The 25,000-nt window shown below is 38.3% G+C and overlaps 1 protein-coding gene across 1 annotated transcript; it reads left to right on the forward strand.

The window, feature by feature from the left end:
• Positions 1-712: 712 nt before the first annotated feature.
• Positions 713-8,267, forward strand: LOC109422445 (protein FAM117B; the record flags this gene model as incomplete). The annotated part of the gene is given in 4 exon segments (XM_062843453.1): positions 713-1,057; positions 1,131-1,282; positions 3,500-3,742; positions 3,845-8,267. Coding segments are annotated over 4 exon segments (953 nt in total), but the record flags the coding sequence as incomplete, so codon positions are not given.
• Between the last annotated feature and the right edge of the window lie 16,733 nt (positions 8,268-25,000).

Consider the following 25,000-nt stretch of genomic DNA (forward strand, 5'->3'; position numbering starts at 1 on the left):
CTTCTGAGATTTACCACAACAAGTTAAATAAAAAGTGTACAAAAATCGGAAGACACGAAAATGTTTTATCTGTCACATATTTTTTTTATTTCCGTTAAGGTAGTCAAAGCTAACAATCGAAAGACAAAGAGTAGTTCTTTCAAATAAGGAAACATAATTGTTGTTTTGTTGGGAAATCTAAGAGTTCTGGAGAACCAAAGTTGAGCCATTTGTATGAAGATTTTTTTTTGCGCTCCGTCCCGAAAGGAGGAATATAGATAATGGAATATGTAAAGCGTACGTTGTGTACGGTCGTAATAACTAAGTAAAACTTGTTAACAACGTGATGATGCGTGTCTAGTTTAGAGCCCTCCGGTGGGGATTGTCTAAGACCAATCTCTCCCACCACCCATTACTCTGTTGCGCTGACATTCGAAGGACAGGCGAGAAAATCATAGCGGTAATCGATTGAAAGGCACACCCCTCTTCCGTACGATGCGCCTACCCCATAGACTTCTGTCGTTTTCCAGCTATTTTACGCTCGTCAGCTATTTCCTCGTTTAAAGCTGTGCCTACATACAACGAGACATTTTCGATAGTCTGTAAATGCAATTTTTACCATGTCAGTTTGGTGCCGGCCGTTCAAGTAGTATTGTAAAATGTCCTAACATTTTTTCAGTCTCGAGCTCAATCTATTTCAGGCATATGTAATAAGAATGGTTTTTATTTGCAGGAAAAGTACTAACGTTGAATGAAGGCTCGATGCGGAGGACAGCATCCCTCGATGCACTGTATTTGCGTCCGGCTCCGGCCTGGAGTCTACTAACCTCCACTCTGCTGCAGCTGGACAAGGCCACCCAAACCGAGGAGTCCTACTTGGAACGCACACGAGGCAGTACGTGGACACCGACTGCCGGTGCGGGTTCCGGACCATCGGCGGACGCCTCGCCCGTCATAACCCGTACCGAGGTGACCACCCCGACTGATTTGAAGATGGAGAAGGTGATAAGACAAAGACTGCAACGCACACACCGCGGTGAACACTCCGTTAGTTCCCAGACACTTAGTCCTAACCATGGTTCGTAAGAGTGGGGTTTCATATATATTTCACACCAGTTCAAATATGTGTTTTCTCTGGTTTTCAATTCTAGCTAAGGCAAGCCCAGTTTCGATACCTCCACGTACCTGTCCACCTGTTCACATGCGGCCGATGCGTAACTCCGTAGAAGGGTTAAATCAGGAAATAGAAAAGTTGGTTCTGTACACCGGTCAGCCGCACACCTGTCGATCTGATCTGGAAATGGTGAGTGCCTTGCATTTTAAAATAAAAATGATACTCATAACCGGGGGTAAGAATGAAATGAGAATAACAGTCAACTCTCCATAACTCGATATCCAAGGGGCCATCAAGTAATAGAGTTATCAAGATGAAAAAAAAAAACATTCTCATAACTAAAAATCTCAAAATCAAAGTTTTTGTTTTGATCTTTTCATCGCTGTTTTGACCTGAAAAGTTTCTATTCAACGTTTTGACTTTTTTATTAAGACTAAAAATATTGAGCATAGGGTAAGTGTGCCCATCGTTGTGGTATTAAGGTAAATTCATTTTAAAAACAATGATCATATCATCTAATGAAGGGTTGCAAAACGTTAGTTGGTAGTTTTCTATCCAAATTTGTGGAGCCTCGTAGCCGTGCGGTTAGGGTAACCAAGCTTCTAATCGCACCATGCTATGGGGTGAGGGTTCGATTCCCGCTCCGGGCGATGAAACTTTTCGTGAGAATAGTTTCTTCTCCGTATCCACTGGTGCATGCTCCGTATGTCCCTTGTCTAGTGTTTAGTTTCATTCAGTCTGTACAGCCTCTGGCTGAAGACGGAGTCCGCGTCTTTTTTTTTCTTTTTTTAAATTTGCTTGGAAAAATATAAAAAACTATCGTTTCTCTCTGTTTTCGATCATAAATCGCTTACCACAACATTAGGCACACTGTTCCTATTATGGAGGTAAAATTTAATTTTTGTTCCTATTGTTGCGGTATCCCATTGAAATCATATGGGATACCGCAACATTAGGAACACTACCGTAACAATAGGAACACAGCAGCAAAAAATTTAAGGAAAATATTTTTTTAAACTAGGTTTTTGGGCAAATCTTAAGCACACAAATGGTGCAATCTCATAATTTAAGCATAATACATCTATTAAAAATGCCTTTTGGTAACATTTCAGCCGAAAAAGTGCTCAATTGCCACTACCGCAACATTAGGTACTACCACAACGAAGGGAACAATTACCCTAACTCATAATTTTCGATCATAGTTATTATCTGTTTTGATTTATTTTTTTACGCATTGGGCATTTTTTTTATTATCGTACAAATTGGGCCGAAGGGTCTCAGACTTTCAGATTTTCCACAGGCTGGGCTCATGAATATACACTACCCGTCATAAGTACGGACTTAGAAAAAGTATTGCAACAATATTGCATCACCCTGACTCACCTCGATATCTTTAAATCCAGAACACCTACAAAAATGCCGCCTTGAAAAGTTGTTGCTTTTGGTCTTCTGAATAACTTTCCTGAAGACAGCACTGCTTATGATCGCATATCAGTCCCATCTTTGCTGGGTTTCCTATTCATATGGGACAATTATGCGATCATAGGCAGAGCATCCTTGTTACTCTTCAGGTTTTGGAGATATCGAGGTGAGTCAGGGTGATGCAATATTGTTGCAATACTTTTTGTGAGTCCGTACTTATGACGGGTAGTGTATGAACAAAAAAAAATGAGAAAAATTCTGGGTCGCCTATTTTTCCGGAAAACTCAGTTCCAGTTGGAAATTCTTTGTTTTCCCCTGACACTACTTACTTTGAAAAATCATAACTCAAGAACGAAGAATCATAGAAACAAATATTTTTTTAAGAAATAAAAGCAAATTTTCTCAGAAATCAAAAAAAAAATATGACCTAGAAAAAGCTTTCCACAAAATTTTATGAGAAATTCGCAAAGAAAAGTAGGAAAAACAATGCCCGAACTCGTGGAAAATTTTGAAAAAATATGTTTGAGAAGGTTATTTCATAAGCTTTAATCGCTGAAATTTTTGGAACGCACTTTTTTCGTTTTTGAGTTATGGCCAATTTTGTTGAAAAATGTCCAAATGTGCCATATTAGCCTTTTCTGAAAAATCATAAGTCAAGTACGAAGCATCGTGGAAAACTTTTTCCAGTTCATACTTGAATTGCTGAGAAAATTTGCTTTCATTTTCGATCATGCCAAATTTCCATTATGCCAAATGACCGTTATGTCAAATGTCTTTATGTCAAATGTCCCGCTCCCAATTCTTATTGATCTCGGAATAAACCCAACTAATTCTCTTGCTAAGATGTGCACATTGCACGTTATGTTTTGTCAGCATTGCCGTTGCAATACTTTGTATGAACGCACTAGAAAAAGTTTGCGCGTGTCAGTCAAAAGATACTGTAAGTGTATAGTTAACTAAACATGATACTTTACCGCACTGTAGTACTCCCGTGGCACCCCGGAAGGACATCGTGCTCCGCTGGCCGAGCTGTTTCACGCTGCGGGTGGAGGTGTGATCATGACGAGCGACACTCGCTCGGTCAACACTCAGACGCCGTTGGGCGATACGTTGTCTTCGGACGACGGAAGCCAAAGTACTTCCCCCGACGAGGGAGCAGCCGTTTCGAGTGCATCGCCCAGGATCAACAAGTTCTTGGCACGTGAACCGCCCGATGGTTGTGAAAAGGTAAGGTTTGGTTAAAAGTGTGCATGCCGATTACCCAGGAATTCAGAATATGTCATTTTAAACTTTGAATGGCTTGAGATTTAGGCGTTGATTTTTTTTTAGGTAAACCTCAAGCTAACCGAAGCCGACACAAGTACAAATACGACGCACTTCAAACCGTGCGTTGCTTTCCAGCTTAGACCTTCTCTAGGGTCTGCATTTCAACCGCTGCAGCCGATACCGACGTTGAAAACCACTCCGGAAGACGACGGAAACAACGAAGGGGAAGCCGACAGTCAGCAGCCTTCGTCTTCGGGAACCGGCGCAGCAGATTAATTTGTCGCCGCTGCTGCCGCAGGCTGGAAGCCCCCTTTTGTGGGCCCAGCTTGCCGCTTCTCTTTCATCCCCTTAGATCTAGTGTGTATTTCTCCCGTAACAAAAGTATACACATTCGTTCGCGAACTGTTGGCACGCATTTTGCCCAATTACATCGGTAGGTACAACTAAAATGTCGATTCTATATCATTTTGTACGGTCAAACCAAGGAGAGAATTATTAACCTGTCGATTAAAAGTAATTACCAAATTAATAGGGAATGGAGACCTAAAAGTTTTTGACAAATTTCTCGATTAACCACAGTAGAGCGCTTCGTAACGGTAGAACAATAAATACAGAGGATGTGCTTTGAATAGGGACTTGAGTTGAAAATTTATTTTGATTTGCGTCGTAACTAAATCCTTCGTTCTCTTTCAATCGATGCGAAAAGTGTGTTTAATTTCATTTAAACTGTTCCAGTCATCGACTGATAACTGTAGAGCGTCAATGTGTGTGTGTAAATAAGGCATATTAAGGAGAAATAAGACGAGAGTAAAAAGGAACGAAAGGCAGATCGGGTTTTGAATGCCATGTTTTGATGGCGGATTTTGTACTGACGACAAGATAACAATAAATGACAGATATAAATCAGGAACTGAGGAATAACATTCAGCTTATGTACGTTTCATCAAAGGCTAATAGAAATCATGACATAAACCAGCACATAATTCCATCTTGATTTCTATTGTTATTAAACAGTACATCACACAGAAGTGTAGATTACAACATAAGATTTCTTTTATTTACGATTTTTTTTATAATAATCAAACCAAATGATGATCGCTACCGTAATAGGCCTTATCAGGCTCATCAAACGTTGGATGACTTAGTTAGTTTCATACTATTCTTTTCGGGAGGAATCCCTGGAAAAATACGGGCACATTCCAGGAGAAACTCCAGAAATCTCCAGATAAATCCCAGGAAGAATCTAGAAAAAATGAATGTTATCCCGGGAGCAATTTTAAGAAACTTTTTTGCTTAACAAGAGTTGAACAAACGTCTCTTAAGCTAATTTTAGCTTAAGAAATTCTTATTCAGCTGCTTCTGTTACTTGCTATATCTGTCCAGTAGATATGCTTGGAAGAATTCTAGAATGAATTCCAAAAAAATACTCTTAGGGAGTGATGGCAGAAATCTCGGGTGCAATCTCTGATGGAATCCTTAGAGGAATTCGTTGGGAAATCCTAGGTGGTATCCCGAGAGAAATTTGTAGAAACACCCCGGAAGGAATCTTGGTAGAGACCTCTGTGGGAATCCAAAAAGGAATTTATATAAAAAAAATCTCGCGATAAAATTTCTGAAGAAATCTTGACATCAATTTCTGGTGGAATCCTAGCTGTAATCCCGAGAAGAATCTCAGTTAGAAACCAACACATTTCGACTCGCTTTCATTTGACATCCGGGAGTTGCAAACTTTAGTCAAAATTCCAAATATGGGCATCTTTAGCGCGATCCCTGCAACGACGCCACGCTCACGCTGTGTACCACAAGCGTGAATTTTTCATGGTGCGTGTACTCAGTACACGACGCAACAGCTCCCGGGTTAACGTCACAGACGCAACACTTTATCAGAACACTGCTACTGTAAATTGGTGAGTATGTCTTCGTTAGATGCAATGGTGTGTCAAAAATTTACCATAATTTACGCTTCACGGCGGTTGAAAGCAGGGATAGCATTATGTGGCTGCTGAGCAGACGCAGAAGACAAACAAACTTGATCATAATCATTGGCGTAGTGTTTTTTTCTCACTCATTCTTCTAAACAAACAGGAGAAAGAGAAGGATGAAAGAGGGGGCACAGGCCCCCCCCCCCCATGCATCTCGCTTTTTCACGCGTTTGTTTAGAGTTAGAAAAAAGAAAAGGCTAGCTACGCCAATGATCATAAACAACAGGGGCTCAAGAATAATCGCACTTCCTCATTCACAAGCAAGCGAAAGATGCTCGCATTCGACGTGATTCGTGAAACAACTCTGATGCGGTAAAGGAAGTTCTGCTTTTCAAGAACATTGATGCAGTTACGTTATAGTTTATGAATGATGATCACTTGATTTGCTATTAAAATTGAGTGTAACTACTATAAAATGCACCCCCGTTAGTCGTTCACGTTTTCCTTTTTGGTTCGCACTCACTAGTCAAACGGATACAAATTAACTCACACAAAGCTGATTATCGGAACCATTGTGTTCTGATGTGTTGTTTTATTTACTAGTGAGTTACTTCATGAGCAAAACATGCCCATCATTGTTTAAAATTGACGTCAATATTATTTTTTCGAGTTTTGAAATGTTTAGTTCAAAGTTTTTTTTCGTAATTGTTTATGATCACCATATTAACAAAAAAAACTCACAAACATCGATACGGTCGTTTGTTAGCATATTTTTCTCCATAATCATCAACTTTTTAAATTAACTAAAAGTACTTCATTCTACGTTAACATCCATCCGCCGTATAACTTCGACACCCCATGCTTTCTTTTCATACTAAAATGTCTGTTTTGCAAATACTTCCTCATGTTTTGAATAAAAAATAACTAACCTACACAAAAAATACATCATAATTGGAACAGCCGCAAAATAACTCACCAAACATTACCTTCAATAGTAAGCAAAAGTATCGATCGAAAACTAACAATAGAATCAAAAAACACAACATACATTATATTTTGATATAAGAAACTTGTACGCGACGCAGATAACATTTGACACGACTACTCTCACATCAATAGACTATGTATTAAACTAATGATTGGTTTGTACAAGATAGCAGGTTGAATCTCTTAAAACAATGAATGCGACTAAAAAAAGTTTAAAATGTTTGTGAACTGGACCGTTTTTAACCTGTATCCAATATGTGGTGATGAATGGGAAATAATGGACTGCTGAAACATGAGAGTTATGTGATGTCGGTACCAAAAGCAAGAAAAAAGAACTTGGCAAGCTTTAGTTTTAGTTCTTTTCTACACAGGTTCATAATGAGTGTTTTTCAAAGCACAATGACAGCAAATGACAGGACCAAGTGAAATTTGAATTTACCTCGTCTTCTTCATTTTCAATTTTCGTATTTAGTTCCTCCCAGACGCTACATTCCCCTCGTTGTAAGAATGATCTCCCAAAAAAAAAACATGAGAAACATTCGTGATCTTTTTGAGAGCAACTACTGAACGTAGGATGATAAATTATTAAAACCGTTGAATTATTCCAATATACAACCCAGTATTAAAAATGGGATGCATTTTATGCTCAAAGCAAGTTGAAAAATATTGTTATGCATATTAAAAAAGAATGTCAAAAATTTGTTGGGTCGAAATTGTTCGAAATTGCTAAAGAAAATCGATTATAACGTTCAATAATTCCTGAATCAATGTAACATCAAATATTCAAAAATATTACCGTAGGAACATTTTATTTTGACTAAAACTAAATTTCCGCTGGAAAATAATACCTACCCAATAATTCGCCGATAATTATTCCCAAATACTAAATGTACAAATTTATTACTTTAAGACTTTGGTTCCCAAAAACAAAACGGAAAGCATTGACGAAGAAATAATGCAGATAATATTTTTTTTTATATGTAAACCGATAAGTTATTAGTAATAATAATCACATATTAAGAGATAAGTATATTGTTTGCCAACAGCAAATGATCCAACAAAACCATTATCCACGAATATGTAAAACAAACAAAAGCAGCACAGTCAGCCAAACAAGACGCTTTGCGATGAACTGCGCTTAGGAAGAGATCTGTTCGGCAGGTGGTACAACATTCAAATGGATTGGAACAACAAACTTTACGTTACCAACGCTCGATCTTTTAGTAAAACAAATGCTTACAATACAATACATGGTACATCATACAACGCCATATGTTAGTCGACGGGAGCCAATCGATCCGCGTCAACGATCCCGTTAAATTGCCGAACCTAATTTCGATACGCCTTTAACATTTTTTTCTCTGAAAAGTACAGTGCAACTGTGCTATAATTGACCAGCTTGTGTATCTATTATTACTTAGTTCGATTTGTTACAATTGAGATGATAGTTCTTATTGCATAAGTCATATTCCTTTATTCGTATAAGCATTTTATGTTCGTTCATTTATATATCCTTTTCATATGCATTTTGTTATGTATTATAAATAAGCATTTCAATTAAATTGTTTTTTCGTAAATACTTTGTTCTGGTTTTCTTTTGTCCTATCTCCGTAACACAGTCTTTAATATTTTTTAATATATAAAAATTCTATAGTCGAAGTGAAACTTTACTGAATCGAACACTTTGACAAAGCTTTATGGTATTTCGGTTGATTTGATCGAGTTTTCTGTAAGGAGAAAGTTTGCGTATGCTGAATCTCGTCTCGTATAGTTTCTATGGCATTACAATAGGGTCTGGGACCATTTGGGCAGGAGCACCTATTTTGGGCACTTGCTGCTGTCACTCAGTCAATTTTGAACCGATTGGCTTGATTTTTGAGACACGATCAGCTAGGCACAGTAGCTAGTCATGTTTGAAAATTCAAGTCAATCGGTTTGAAATTGACTGAGTTATAGCAGCAAGTGCCCAAAATAGATGCTCCTGCCCAAATGGTCCCAAACCCTAATTGGTAACTGAATTATGGCGTCACAAAACAAATCGTCTGATTCTCGGTAATCTTTTACTGAGGTAAGTGCCAAAATCGATTTTAAATGTTATTACAATAATGCCCATATCATTTGCAAGGCAGATAGGGGTAGGCGGGGCAATATGGACACCCTAAGGTTTTTGCCAACTTTACCTGGCAAGATGTCAAAAAAGTTTAGTTTTTTGATACATGTATCCTATTAAAGTCTATTTAGCATCTATTGCATAAGAATGCTCACGAAGAAAAATGATTTATCCACTCCAAAAAATGTTATGAAAAATGTTAGGTTTTCATGAGCGTCTTCAAGCATACGGGGCAGAATTGACACCCCCATGGGGCAATATGGACACCATAAGACTTTTACGAATTTCGTACATTATTTACACCTATAAAGTCATTTCATTACAAAACAACTATTATGGATAAATAATACGCCGAAGTAGTTCATTTTTGTTCAGTTAATTTAAATTCAGGCTGTTTTGGATAAAGCTTCTTTTTTGTCGGCATGTACAGCTGTGCCTAGAACAACTATTTTCCACTGCTGTCGTTTTTTGACCAATTTGTTTCACCCTATGTCTACTATAGTGAACATTTAACCGGAAATATACTGAAATCGAAGAATTTGGTTGGTTTGTGATTTAGGTTATATTTTTCCCTTGCCTCTTCTTTCAAAAAGGTGAGTGTCCATTTTGCCAAGGCAGCAGAAGATATTTCCAAACTTGATTTTCGATATAATAAAGAAGAAAATATAAACATGTTAAGCATGTAGATACAGCAAAACTACTTGCATGTGTTCTAGAAATATCAGGTTTTAATCGACCTGCAATAAATTAATCACTAAATCTTATTTTAGATGGTGTGAAAATAATAATTTCCATGCACAAAAAACGGAGGACGCAACTTTTTCGTGTAAAATCAAGTATAATTTTAAATTCGAATGTTTCTTTCCTTAAACTACGTTTTAGACAAATGGACTATATTCTCCATTCATTAAAAGTTCAAAAAAGTTCGCATATTTCAAAATATTGAGGGTGTCCATTCTGCCCCGGGTGTCCATATTGCCCCGCCTACCCCTAAGTGATCGGATCTAATTAAAATTGTCTCCTAGTTGATGAATCGGGATGGTCGCTTATCTCCCTAAGGAAGGCGTACCGGCAAATGTGCTCATTTTATTTCTGGTGGTAAAACAGTAATGCTGTTTTCAGAGTTCTACATGCTGCACCAGATTGAACTTGAGGGAGTTACAAGCAGAGGGAAGTAAGTGATAAAAGCCCACGTTCGAGTAAATAAGGTTTAACCCTTTGTAAGGCTGTATTGCCACTTACAATTTTTAATTTTTCTTCTGCTTGATTACACCTTATTTTGCAATTATTTTTCGGCTTACTCATACCTGGGGCTGGGATTACTGACAACGTTGGGGATTTTTTTTGGTCCTGAACTAAGCTTTAATCACAATTTGGGAGCTGTTTGTAGATTGGAAAATGGCAAAATTTAACAACCTGAAGAAAATAAGCTCAAACTCACTGTAAAACCGATGTTGTGTCAATATTGTAAGAAATAATCAAATTGCAGGTTTACATGAGCTGAATTACGCAGTGTACCCGGGTAGGGGTGAAGTACTGACAATCAAAACGTGATATTGGTTTGATTGATTTATACGATCTGAAAATAATATCTGAAAAATGTTCCTGGAACATCTGAACAATATCAAAATTTGATATTTCATGATCAAACGAATAGCTCGTTGCTATTGGTTAGATCTTACAAAGTTCTAAATATGATCTGATGATGGTGTTCCAGAAGTAAATTTCAGATACCGTAATCCGGGGTAAGGGGCTGTCCATAAACCACGTGGTCATTAGGGGGGGGGGGTTTCGGCCAATGATCATTTTGTATGGACAAATAAAAAATTTTATATGGACTAATGACCACGGGGGGGGGGGGGTTGAAAAGTCCCAAAAAATGACCACGTGGTTTATGGACAGCCCCTAACATTGATCAGAATTTCCGATTTTTCTTGAATAATTCTTTTGTTAAAGCAAATGTTAAATGTTTTAAATTTTACAAACAAGTACTGGCCCTCTGATTATGTGCTAAACTCGAAAAAGTATTGTAAAACTTTTCAACATGTTTGAGTAGGCTTTTTAATCTAATTTTTTATTTTGTTGATTTGAGGTAACATTGATCACCTAAGTTAACAATGTTCGTTTGTGTTGAAAATAACCTTACTTACTAAATTCGGAATCGCTGATTTCGAATAGGTTGTCCAAATTCTTACAAGTTACATACTTTTTGAGTTATTTTTGGATCAAAATCCTCCAAACCGCGAATAACGCCTAAAAGTAAACAATGGCTTAAATAATTGATAGCCTACTTTCAATAAATCGTATATTTTATTGAAAAAGAGCATTTTCATAAAAGTTCCGTTCGTTAAATCCAACTCTAGGATATCATATTGAAGTAATACAGTGACTTTGAACCTCATCTTGTATCTAGTATTCATGCCATGCATGAATGTTTGACAATGTATCTCATTGCGCTACGAAACACATTTATGAATAAATCGATTTATTTCAATGTTTATGAAATTCAATTTTCAAGAATTACATGTCATTCAATAGCTAAATAATAGCAGATTACGATATACCATTCGATAGCAGAAACTGATTCAATGTAAAATGCTGGTTTGAACATTTCATGAGGTCGCTGATCAATGATACCCCGTTTTACGGTACTAGTTTTAGATCTTTTATTTCTTATGCCAATTTTACCAATATCACATTTTCCTCGACCCGGATATATTATGGGTTTAGCCTTTTCCATTTCAAAATATGTTTGTCGCTGTCTCGAGAAGTAAAGTACCCTAAACGGGCACCATTGTTACCAACGCTGGTGGCCTAAACGGGCAGTGTCAACTATATTGCCACCTAAAAACTCGAAGTACGCCAAACAGGCAGTGACTACTATATTTATATTGCCACCAGTGTTTTTGGGCTAAACGGGCAGTAACAACTATATTGCCACCTAAATTTAAGTGTTTCTTTTAAACAAAAATGGTTTTGTACATGTAATCATATAGCCCATATAGCCGAGGCGGTAAACGCACGGGTATTCAGCATGACCATGCTGAGGGTGACGGGTTCGATTCCCAGTCGGTCCAGGATCTTTTCGTAAAGGAAATTTCCTTGACTTCCTTGGACATAGAGTATCTTCGTGCCTGCCACACGATATACGCATGCAAAATGGTCATTGGCAGAGGAAGCTCTCAGTTAATAACTGTGGAAGTGCTCATAGAACACTAAGCTGAGAAGCAGGCTTTGTCCCAATAAGGACGTTACGCCAAGAAGAGAGAGAGAGAGACATGTAATCATGCATATAATCATATCCATAAATAATTTACCTTTATCGCTGAAACAGAAAGTATTAGGAATAATTTTTCAAAACCTAAATAAATAATGACCTTTTTATGACGTAAATGTTCATTTGTGATAAAATGCCATTCAAATCCCTACTTCCGATTTTTGCTCTACAGCATCCATAAGTTTCTTCGAACTCGAAACAAACGGAATTAGATGAATATAATGCCATAGTTTTAAAAACAAGATTGGTAACTAATTTGGCAAACTATTGATAAGCAATAAATTTTAGTTATACTCAACCTGATTAAAAAGAAACAGGATCATAAAATTATAGTCATTTATCATTTATCATTTATTGTGTTTGTTTTCGCGAAAATGCGCGAAAATTAGTTGCGTGGATTTTTCTTGCGTGGTCCCACAGATATTAAACCAGACCGCGTCCTGGTGAATATTTTACGCTGTGTTGTTAGGTACACATTTGGTGATAGTTTTGCATTGTAAACAAACATTTATAACACACCTACGCTGAAAATGAGCTTAATCATTTATTTGCGTCGGAATCTATAAATCTTCACAACGGGCAATAGAGGATGCCCCCATGAATGTGGGGATAAGGAAACGAATTAGTTTAACGGCCTGACAGAACGCGGAACAAAACAGAAAATTTATCAAAAACTCGGCGGTTACAAAGACAGGCACGAAAACGGAGAAGTGATAAGATCTGAGGACATGTTTCGTGACCTTTCATGAATTATATCTGGAGTATTTACCGACGTCATCTTTAAAGTCGTGCTTTAAAGGGCGTTTTTGCCCACTGTTCCACCTCGTTCTTTCTACGCTTGTTTCCATCCTCAGTTCATTCCGGTTGGTCTCCAGGCGGTTTGGGTGTCGAATAGCACCAACTCAGAACAGAACTTCCGGAATCAGCGGCTGCAAGACGAGCTGCTGCGGGTGCGAGTATAAGTGCAATATCAAACTGTTTTGCATTTACAGTGTACAGGGCACTGCACTGTTTTGATTTTGTATGGGATTTTGCCGTTTCTTGGGCTTGATGTTTACAAAATTTCTGGAAGAGTGAAAGAGAAGGAGGGAACTTCGTGCAGGGCCCTACATCACTGTGACATTTGAACACTTTTTAATTCGACATATGTCGATTGAGCGGGGTACAACTTTAAAAGTGTCGTATTAAAACGTGTCGAACCAGCGGGGTAAGACGGTATGTACCTATATTTTGCGCTTCGCGATTGAAATGTGATGCGATTAGACATTGAAAACCAAGCTTTTTGCAGTTACATATCTTGCGAGAGACTAAATTTTTCCTTCATGTAACCGGATGGTATTACACCACCGTAGATATTCCGAAACAGTGAGATTGTGTTATTATTGTTATATTTTTACATGTTACACGCAGAAAAATCTACGGTAAAATTGACCTTATTTGACGTAAAATAAAAAGAAATTTGACATTGTTTTGGCCGCAACGAGAATGTATGGTTGTTTTTACAATCTTGTATTGTTGTTCCTCAATCGGAAATCTTATTGAAATAACTAGAGTTTCAGGCTTTTGACGTGGATTGTCAAGTTTGACATTTACAATATTATGGTATTGTATTTTTCACGAATGATCAGACTTTCATGACGAAATTGAACTCGCCCAAAAATCATGCTCATCAGTCATTTTCATCAGCTTTTCGCCTTCCGACCCTGATCCAGGCGAAAGCAGCTGATTTTGTTATGACAACATAAGCAGCTGGTAGCAAGAGAACAATCAGGATGAACGTAAACATTGGAAGACCAACAGATTTTGTTGTGTAAACATGACCAGCTGGTAGTCCGAGAACAATGAGAACCAATGGGAAACATTGCGTCGGCGGGTGAGACCTGTCATAAAATCGAGCGAATTGCTAAAGGGTGGCAACAACGAGCAACAGCGAAACCGATAGCGAAATCGGAGAAGGACGTAATTTATTGCACTAAAATCTAATCAGTAAAAAAAATCGCAATAATTTTAAAAATATTTTTGTTTTACTTCCAATAATATATTCATTGGAAAACAACATGCTTTTGATGCTTCTGATAAATTAAATTTACAACGTTTCAAAGGATTCCACTCCCGACAAACTAGCGAAATGTGAGTTCTTCCTTCGGAAGGGAAGTAAAGCGTGGGTTCCGAGATGAACTCAGTAACAAATTTTGAAAACGACGTATAATCAATGCTACACCATTGATTATACGTCGTTTTCAAAATTTGTTATTGAACTAGCCTATGGCTAAAAATCTAAAAATGCCTTACCTTGTATGCCGCACTTATTGAAGGTAATTTTCAATTATGCTTTTAATTTGTAATAACTTTGCATAATTCGAATATTATTCAATTTCCAGCATTTGCGAAGTAGTAAATGCTTTGCAAAACAAAACATCCTGCTTGGTTTGACAGAAGTAATCGAGGGATTCATCAGTGAAACATTTGCATCAAAATGCTCTGTTTGATTCAACATGAAAGAAAATTGTGGTTTTTACATTTCTATTCGATGTCGAGGGAATGGTTAGTTAAATTGCCTAAGAAACAAAGTAGAAATATGTTAATTTCTGTGGAGCGGACCTGGTGTGATGGTTAAAACACCTGACTATCACGCTTAGGACCTTGGATCGAACCCCACTCTCGATAAACTCGCGAAATGTGAGTTCTATCTTCGGAAGGGAAGTATAGCGTGGGTCCTAAAAATCTCGTTAATACAGATAGAAAAAAATGTTAATTTCTTCAAGTGTCGCCATTAAGCACTGGATTGATAAATCAAACAGAATTTCACATGGATTTTAAATTGGAAAATCTGTTTGAAACTATCAGAATTCACATAATTTCAAAAGAATTTCACTGTATAAATTCAACAAACGTTATTTTATTTTCAATGTGAACGCTTTTCTGTCCGTGTATAACTAAAACATGTTCAAATGTTTGTAGAAAGTAGCCTCTTATAGCTTTGTGATATTCGACAAAAATTTTCAGGACATCATTAGCTCTTCAGATAAATTTGAGCTGCTTATGATAAATAAACAAGTAGTATTTTTTATACCAAATGTACTAAATTTTATTTACAATGCGTATTGCGTAGGCACAACCGAATATTGTGTTGTTCTTTGCTGAGTATTGTGTTGTTCTTTACAGAGAAGAACATTAATCAAGGCAATTAGATGATCGGCATTGAACCACAAAAACCCTACAACAATTGGTGAGATCTTTCCAATATTATTCATTTATAAATAATTCTACTTCAGTATATTTACTTTATAACTACATATAAGTTGAAAATTCGCTATTTTCAACATCCTTTCATCTATTGGAAGATGCTTCAGTTCTGGGCTCTTTCTAAGTTGATGAAGGCATTTATAAATGCTTGCAAGGACTTGGCCAGGTGTGTGGAGCTGAGTGAATCTATGACATTGTAGATAGTAGCGACATCAGCAATGTCAATATAAATATTCAACTTTGCAACTCCATCCAAGATTTGTGCAAGTATTCATGCTATGCTATGCTATGCTAATGCGTATTGCGTAGGCACAACCGATAGCGGAGCCTAAATAGATCCAAAATAGTCTTGACCTGAGGAAACGATCACAATGACCCACCCATCGATGGGTCATCTATCGATCACGTGCCTCTCCATCACGATGACAGCAGTGTTATCACAGCTCTGGGACCTAGATGATATGGGTCATGTCATGCACACTTCCTTCTACAGCAGTCTTTCCATCAATAATCTAATTTTCAAATTCTGTCCTTTGTTATATAGCATAAATATTTACCAAATGTATAATCCTAGTCAGATGCTGGAGTCAATATAAACCAGGTAATCAGCCTGAATGTGCACTACGGCAGCGTGATGCCTCAAACATACCTCCTTAGAGTAAAGTGGGGCAAAAGTTCGAGTGGGGCAAAAGTTTCTTTTGAAGTTTTCGAGCTCAATTCAAATTATTACTTTCGGGTGTCAAGGTTGTTCGAAGCCTTTTAGAAAAAGAGTCTTTCACTTCAAAAATTATGAAAATTAATCAATATTTCGAAAAGTTATGACAAAATGTTGGTTTTTGATCAAAAAATTGTAATATGCGATGATCCTTCCAGCGCATGGAATGGAATTGTAAAGAAATCGAATTCAATATTTTATTTTGGGGCGTAACTAGGCATATTTTGAAGAAGCTTTAGCATGTATAACTTTTTGCAGAAAAGATTTGGAAGTCATATTTTACACATAGTGGGGCAAAAGTTCGAATTGTGGGGCAAGAGTTGGAGTCATGTGGCAACTTTAGGTAAAAACCTCAAATTCGGCAAAATGTACATACTATCTCTAAAAATGATAGAATTAGTGAGAAAATTGGATCAAAGTTGAAACAAATGTTGTTTTATCTGAATTTGGAGGAAAACTACTTATTTTTGGTGTAGTAAATTTAACCCTAATTTGGGTAAAATTCAGATCGAAATTTGAAGTGCATTCTAGTTCCAACATCAAATATTAATTGGTTTTAGGTATTCCTATTACCAAAGTATCAAAATAGTGTGCTACGGTTAGCGAAATTCCACAAACACAAGATTCGAACTTTTGCCCAAGAACAGTTCGAATAAGACACATACATACAAAAAGTGTTGTAACTCAAAATTGAAAAAACATTTGGCGTAACTTTGTTCAGCAAAATTTTAGCTGATGGATGGTAGAATCACCACACGGCACACGGTATTCATTTATTTTTATCTGCTTCGATTTTTTGAGAAAAATTGAATTTTCAACTAGGGTCGATCTTTTGCCCCTCCTTACTCTAAGGTTGAAGAATTCGTCATTGATATAATCACCATAATTGAAAATACGAAAACATATTTCTCGATGAAAACAGATTTTTTCGCGGGGAAAGCGTATTCACCGTGTTACGGGCGGAAATACTTTTGGATTTTCAAAAATGACGATTGCTTCAATGAAGACTTGTTAACCGTAAGGAGATAAAGCATTTAAAAAAGAAAGATTTTCCTATCAAGTGAATGAACATGATAAAATATTGGCCAAGGAATGAACAAAAGAGCAAACATACATTCTCGATTTCTGTGTACTCTGTGTAGTTTTTTGACGTTGAAATGTATCATCAATTAGATCCGTTTTCATTTTACTGTTTCCAATGTTAGTTGTTTGATAGGCAAAAACTAAAAACCGAGAGACGCGAGCGTCTATAAATTTTATAGTTCAGCTGCATCGTGCCATGAGAGAAAGACTATCAAAAGGCGCAATCGCAATTTTCACGCCCCTATACAGTTACCGTCACTTACCGCAACATCCTACTCGCTCAACAGAACACGCGTACGGACGGCGAAACCGAAAGATGCTTACCACGAGCCATCGCAGTTTGAAACGGCTGAGCTGGACTTACTCCAACGTGAAATGAAAGATAACAATTATTAAGTCTCAAAATTTATATTTAGAGAGGAAACAAATTAAACGATATATTTTTTCGATACTTAAGAAGAATATAGAGAGATGAAACTGAAGAAAAAAAAATATGTGCCTCGCCTTTGGCTATTTTGTAAAAAAACGTAAAATTAGTTTTAACGTCATGTTAGAAAAAAGAAATATTTAAAATCCATAAAACGGAAACATTTTTGGAGCTTTAATGACTTAAAATTATTATTATGAGAAGAACAGATGTGCACAAACGACCGAGCTTTTGAGCGAGTGGGGCTAATTAGATGTTGCATGATTTTATTACCAGAATTCTTTAAAAATCCTGAATATTTTAAAAGATCGAGCTTTGGTAGGAATAAAAGTAAGCACAGAGTTGTATTGCTATTCTAGAACATTGTGTAATATTTAAAGTGCAAAAACTCAATGTGTTTCCCGAACTTAATTTATGCCATTACGATACGGCGAACACGGTAAAACAAAGACAACCAAAACATTATGAAATTTCCAGCTTTCCACTTGTTTCTGCAGCCATGTACGGTAAAAGCGATATAATACAAATTAGGATTGATCAAATCCGGAAAACACGCAAGTATATATTTTTAGTCATTTGAACATAGACTGTACTTATGGTACTGACATATCTATACTGTAGCGATTCATGGAACTGAACAGGTGAGAATGCACAAAGTAGAGTGTCAATGAGAGTCGCAACTAAAACAAAAAAAAAAACATAATACAAATATTAGGACAGGTATCAAGGTTCACTTGTCGAGTATGACACATTATAAAAGCGAGCCAGAACTGAAGCGAAACGACCGAAAATATGACTGAAAGTATGCTGAAATCTTGTAGAGATTCTGTGGGAATAAGGCCCAGAAAACGCGAATCCATTTTGATGGACTAATAAAGCATTAAAAGTGAAATTTGTATTTAACCGGCCAAGTATAATATCACAGCCAATTTTCATCAATCAAGATGATTACATCATTGATTGATACTATCTACAAACTTGCTGGTTGCAAAATTAGGATCGAAATGATCTTATAACTGCAAATTAAGTCAACTGCAACTGCTTCCATGCACACGCCAATTAGGCAAACATCAACCGATCTGGGCTCTCCCACGAACTTGTCCGGTTTGACCTGCATATCGTCGATCGTGTATTCGGACAATTCACTAACTAGAACGTATGACAAATTGAATCTTGGTTAGATTGTCGTGCACGCTTGCTACGGCGACCATCGTACGATGCATCACATCGCATCGTCGTCGTCACCCTCCTGCAACGAAATAGCTAGGGAGACAGAGAGTCGTCTTCGGTTCACGCGGCTGTTAGCTAAATAAAACGGTTGTAGTGGAAAGTGTTCAACAATTAGCTTTTCCTAACATCAACAATTTGTACTCTATTGGCCAAAAGATCCGGTGTTGCTCGAATCAATTGTTCAGCATTTCTGGAAATTCATACTTAGAACTAGTTTCAGATTTCATCTACACAGAGTAATTCCTCGTCTGCTGGGTTGGTTGATAAAGCTGTCCACTTTGTATTTAAGTGAAGCTACATCGCTACATAGCTTGGGTAACAAAGGTTTCTTCGTTTTAGATGCATTCATTTCCAGTTTAATTTGTGTTACTCCACGTGCCAACCTGATTCAAAATAATGCAAATCGACAATGATTTTTCATAAGGGCCCAACTGACTTGATCGATTTCTCTTCGTCGACTCTCTCTTTCGCTAATAACTTGATCGAAATAAACAAAATCATTATTCTTTTTGTTTCTATAGCAACATGTAGTCGCCTTCTTCGCATTTCATCCAAAAAATCTTTGGAAAACTCAATACACATTCTCTGATAACACAAAGAGAGGATCGATGAAGAGAACTCGAAAATGTCAGTTAGGCCCTAATGAAAAATCAGTGTCGAAATAATAATATGCATGCCATGCCGATGACTCATCCGCGAAGCAGACAGATTAACCGAATTTCGCATAGATCTTACCTCGGCTGTTGAGCCCGGCTTAAAGGCAGAGTAACACGTAGAACACACCCATAGAGATCATAAAGAGAAATCAATCATTGTAGATACTCCTGTGTGGTTAACGCGAGAGTTGGTGGCCGATCGACGATTAAATGTGCTGGTTGATGGATCGAACGTCGATTCTTTATCTTTAGCACAATCAACGTGCACAGTCCGCACTCAGTTACACATACTACACTGGCTAAGACGTATTTTACGCGCAGCTCGAACGCGAGTACGATCACTGCCCAAGTCACTTCGTCAAGATCACCATAGGAGACCAAAACGCTCAGATAGCCCAGTAGGAGAAATTCAGATCGATGATTGAAAATTTGAGCGCTCACCAGCTGATGAACGGAACGGTCGAGTCGACAGAACGAATGGTTCGACGAGGAGTGCAGAGAGATGTTGGGAGGAGAAGAATGCAGCGTGGACGATTATACTGCGGCATGGAACCGGGAAGCACGTGGAACGATACAAACGAAAGCAGAAGTAGTAGACTCGCCTTTTTCGAGAGAAGAAATGCCACTTGGAAGATGAGGAATGTGAGGATATGGAACTGCTGTTCATAAGAAACAGGAAAGTTTTTCCAGAAGCTCAATTTATCTCGAAGGGGCTTCGTACTGCGAGTCGAAATGTGCAGCGATAAGGTCGGGAAACTGTTGACGGATTAACGTGAGGGGATCGAAAGTTGGAAGCAGCAAATCGGCGAACGGCTTAATAATGCAGGGAACGTAGGCACTGAGGATCACGGCAGCGGAAAGAAATGGCTATATATGCAGGTGAATAATGGGATTCGACTACTCCCTCACTGAATGAAGTTAGAGATGCCATTCATCATATCATCTCAATAGCAATAAGGTAGCTAGCTAGTGATGTTGATATTGCAAATGAACTCACTCAGGTGAGCCCAGCCATGTTTAACATTTTTCTGCACCACCGGATGGTTATCAACATCTGGGAAACGGAGCTGCTAAAGACAACAAAACTTCTGTTTTAATTTTTTTCACATTGTGGAGCGGACCTGGTGTGATGGTTAAACACGTAACTATCAAACCGAGGGGGATCGAAACCCACTCCAGACAAACTCTCAAAATGTGAGTTCTTTCTTCGGAAGGGAAGTTAAGCGTGGGTCCCGAGATGAACTTTTAGCCTGGTTGGAAGACCAGTGCTCCCATATGATCATGAGAGCGGACCAGGCTTGACAGAAACTCCCTCGCGAGAAAATGAGGAAGCGATTTCGGCGATTTTCTGAGGAGTGAAAATAAAACTCAAAAATCACAACGCAAATCCTCAACAGCACCGAGCGCGAGGTTGCCGCGCAGCGAGGAGTCCGTCCAACACTCATAATTGCTTGTTGTGATTCTCACGTCCACTCACACTCAAAAAGCTCTCGCGAGTTCCACTCCCATACAAAGAAAGACTCTCGAGGCGAAAATCGCACTCAAAAACCCGAAATAATCATCGGCTCTTTTTTCGTTCCCCTCTCCCTCGCTCAGTTTTTATTGCCTCTCTGTTTGAGGTTCGTTCGCTCACTCGCGACGAGGCAAAAGCAAAACACCGCTCTAGAGCATGTTGCAAAACTCTTTTGATTTCGAGGAGGATTATCAAGCCTGGAGCGGACGCATGCTAAGGACCACCAGGATACGATGCTGGAGAACAGTGTTTGGTGCCACACCAAGTATTCAGAAGATTAAACCTCCTAGCAAGAAAATAGTTTTGTATATTATTTTTGAACTTTTTAAAACATTCTTTGCAATAAACATAACGTATAACTGCTGGTTGCTCTCTCCTACCTTGTTATAGTCTTATAATATATAGCGTAGGAAAGTGCGCCACTAACATGTGACCAATAGACGATCGTCACTATCGTTCGATTCCGATCGCGATCACCCCAGACAAACGGACGCTATATTGAGCGCGGACAGGGACGAACTAAAAACTGTCGGCGACTGCCTAGCACAATACTACGCTCCCTTCAGTATAAAATCACACGATGTAACACCGACCCTGACAGAAATTCCTCAACCTCAATTCAAAGGAAACCGACTGATTAAGTCAATCAAACGATGGGATCTTCGCGCATCGTAAGATGATACAACCACACACGTGCGTCTGCGTGTGTGATCTTGAATTGAACTATATTGTTCCAATTTGTCACTACTGTTAATTGATACCGAGCTCTGTTCAATCGATTTCCCAGAATCACCTATTTGCATGTCATAACTTCTGTTGGGCAGCATCGGAATGTCTTTTCAAGGAGAAATTCATTACATCTACACTTTATGTATCTACATACAGATACAAATCTGTTGGATTTCGATTACAGTCATCGCACAATTCTGACCTATGACAAACATGTGTTCGCACTCTGATTGGTGTTTGGTCAAATATTCGACATTGTGTACTAGTAGTCTTAGTTAGCCAATTAACTATGCTATTCGAAAGCGGTTGTCCCATAATTGGTGTGACACATAATTGTACAACGGATGTACGTAAACCAACCAATTAAACATAAAATTTAAAAACTTGATAAAACCAGTTACATGAAACCTGGATGTACACCCTAAATTGATGACATCTGGATCCGTTGGGTTTCATCTGGTTTTTATTCTAGCTCAACCCGGCCTCAGCAATCATCAGCGCTATATGTTGTCTGATTTGAGGAATAAGGTGTTTTCGAGGTACAGTAGCAACTTCAGCTTAATCTGATCATTGGTTTGCATCAATATTAAATGTTTAACGTGGGTAAATTAACTTAGGGTCTGTTCCAATTGTAGAATTAAAATTAATTTTCACTTAAACTTGGCAGTTCGATAATTATTTCCTTAGGAGAACTGTCAAGTTTATGTGTCGAACTGTCAAATTTAAGTAAAAATTAAAATTTGCCTTGGAATTTGAAACCAGTTGTCCAAGGAGCCTAGAACTCGTGCATTACATCAGAGAATCTTACAAGATTTTGTTAAATAATTGATGGCATTGGCACCTCAAGGATAGCTGCGTAGCCTGCAGCAACGAACATCGATCGCTCGCTTTGGGGAGTCCCCAAGTCAGTCGGCCTGAACGTTTCGGGAGCCTGTGCAATAGCTACTTTTAAGGCCAAGTTCGAAATTTTGTCCGGATCTGGGGCTTTATTTTCTTTGAGTTTTTGCTATCCCCGCAAGTTCCACATCGTGTTAGGGCTATCATCATCACCAACCCTAGTTTCCTGCTGTCCTATTAAAGGATGCCAATAACTAAGAACATGACGCAGAAAAAGCTCCTGGACAACCCCCTCTCTTGACCATCACGATCCTTTAGGCAGAGACCCTCAAAGCAGGCCTTTTTGCTTGCCATTATCTCGGTCTTCAGCGTGACTTTGCAGCGGTGAATACCATCCGCCTTTCGTTTCGCTCTTCCTCCGTTTGTGCTCGCTGCATCCGCCGCCAAGTCCGTAGGCAGGCGCGGCGCAGGTCCGAAATCGCTAGAGTTCACCAGTAAACCGGTTCACAGTGGGAAAAATTGAACCCGAAACACGACTAAATTCATTTTCTCTGCTGGGTTCTGCCAACGACTGAGACCATTCTCGCTTGGAAAAAGTGTACTGAATCGATTGGTGGCGGTCTCGTTAGACGGAGGCCTCATCCTGGCCAGCTAGAGGGCCGGAATCAACCCGAGTTCCTTACGGAAAGCAAAATCATTGTCATCAAAAATACTTTCGCAACAGATATTCATTTCGAACCCGTAAATCAGAAGTTAATCGCATTCCGGATAATATCAGTTGTATATCATGGCCCAATTGTGGTTCTGGAACAAAGGAATTAGTTTGTTTAGTTAAGTTAAAAATAATGATCTATGAATAATATTGAATTCCGATTGCTAAAATTTAAAAGGTTGCACCTTACTTAGCAAGTATTCGTTATATAAATAAATAAATAAATAAATTAAATCCGGAACAACCCGGAACATCCGTATAAGCGGGTATACAGAAGATTTACATTCACAGCCATACTGAAAGTATGAAAAGAAAATCTGCAAAGACCTGTTTATAGGATTGAAGTTATATCACATAACCCTGGCCAGTAAGAAGGTGAAATCTGATGAGTGCTAATTCCGAGTTCCTGAATACCTTTACTATGGATATGTGTATTATGCTGCAGCCTAATAAATTATACAGAATTCAAAATCAAAAGCATACAGGTTGACTAAAACTATATTGGTGGCCACTATGCAGCATCAGAATCCCTCAGGGCTTCCAGAATTTTTCTAGGTTGGGTCAATAATCATTCTAGGTTACTTCCAAAATAGTTGCTTCTGGAGTCCTTATAGAATGCTTCCAGAATCCTGCTGGATTTCTTCCAGAATCCTTTTAGGGTGCTTCCAGAATGCTTATGGCATGTTTTCAGATGCCTTCTGGGGTGCTTCTAGAATCCTCCAGGTATCCTTTAAAATTTTTCTAGGTTGCTTCAAGAATCTTTCTGGGATGCTACCAATTTTTCTTTGGGATGCTTCCCAAGTTCTTATGTGATACTTCCAGATTTTATCAGGGATACTTCCAGGATCCTTCTGGAATGCTTCAAGAATCCTTTGGGTATGCTGGCAGAATCCATCAGAGATGTTTCCTGAATACGTCTGAGATGCTTACAGATTCTTTCAGGGATGCTTCCGTAAGCTTTCTGAGTTATTTTCAGTATTCTTTAAGGTTGCTCCCAGAATCTTTTAGGTTTTAGGAATCACTTCCCGAGTAGTTATCCGGGTATAATACCAGATCCATACGCGCCAACCTGTGACATAGTGGAGGGGGGGGGGGGGGGGGGGGGGTTAAGGCCTCTCAAAATCAAAGAAATTCGGATAATATCGACGCAGTGTTTAGGCATATTTACGTGAAAATTAGTACATTGAACTCAAAAAAGTTGGATATTGATCATTTTTGGAGAGCTTCGCCCCTCAACTACGTCACAAGTTGGCGCTTATGACCAGATCCCTTCTGGGAATGCTTATAGATTTCTTCTTGGATACTTCCAGAATTTCTCTGCGATTCTTGTAGATTTCTTCAGGTTTGGTTCCAGAATCTATCAGGGGTGTTCCCAGAATTCCTTTGGGTTGCTTTCTAAATTCTTCAAGGTTGCTCGCAGAATCTTTCAGGGATGCTTCCAGATTTCTTTTGAGATGTTTCCCCTATTCTCCAGATTCTTTCTGGGTCGTTTCCAGAATTTTTCTGAAATTGATACCTGTTTTTTAAGGATTCTTCCAGATTCCTTCTGGGATGCTTTCAATTTTTTTCCGGGATACTTCCAGATTTCTTTTGAGATGCATCTAGATTTCTTATAAGATGTAAATTCGTTTTAAGATGCTTCCAGAATCTTTCTGGAATGCTTCTAAATACTTCAAAATCCTTCTGGGTTGCTTTCATTATACTACATTATGGGAAGCTTCCAAAATCTTTTTGACATGCTTCTAAAGTCCTTCAGGTATGTGTTCTCATAAACA

Source organism: Aedes albopictus, unplaced genomic scaffold, assembly GCF_035046485.1.
Source record: "Aedes albopictus strain Foshan unplaced genomic scaffold, AalbF5 HiC_scaffold_23, whole genome shotgun sequence".
Taxonomy (NCBI): domain Eukaryota; kingdom Metazoa; phylum Arthropoda; class Insecta; order Diptera; family Culicidae; genus Aedes; species Aedes albopictus.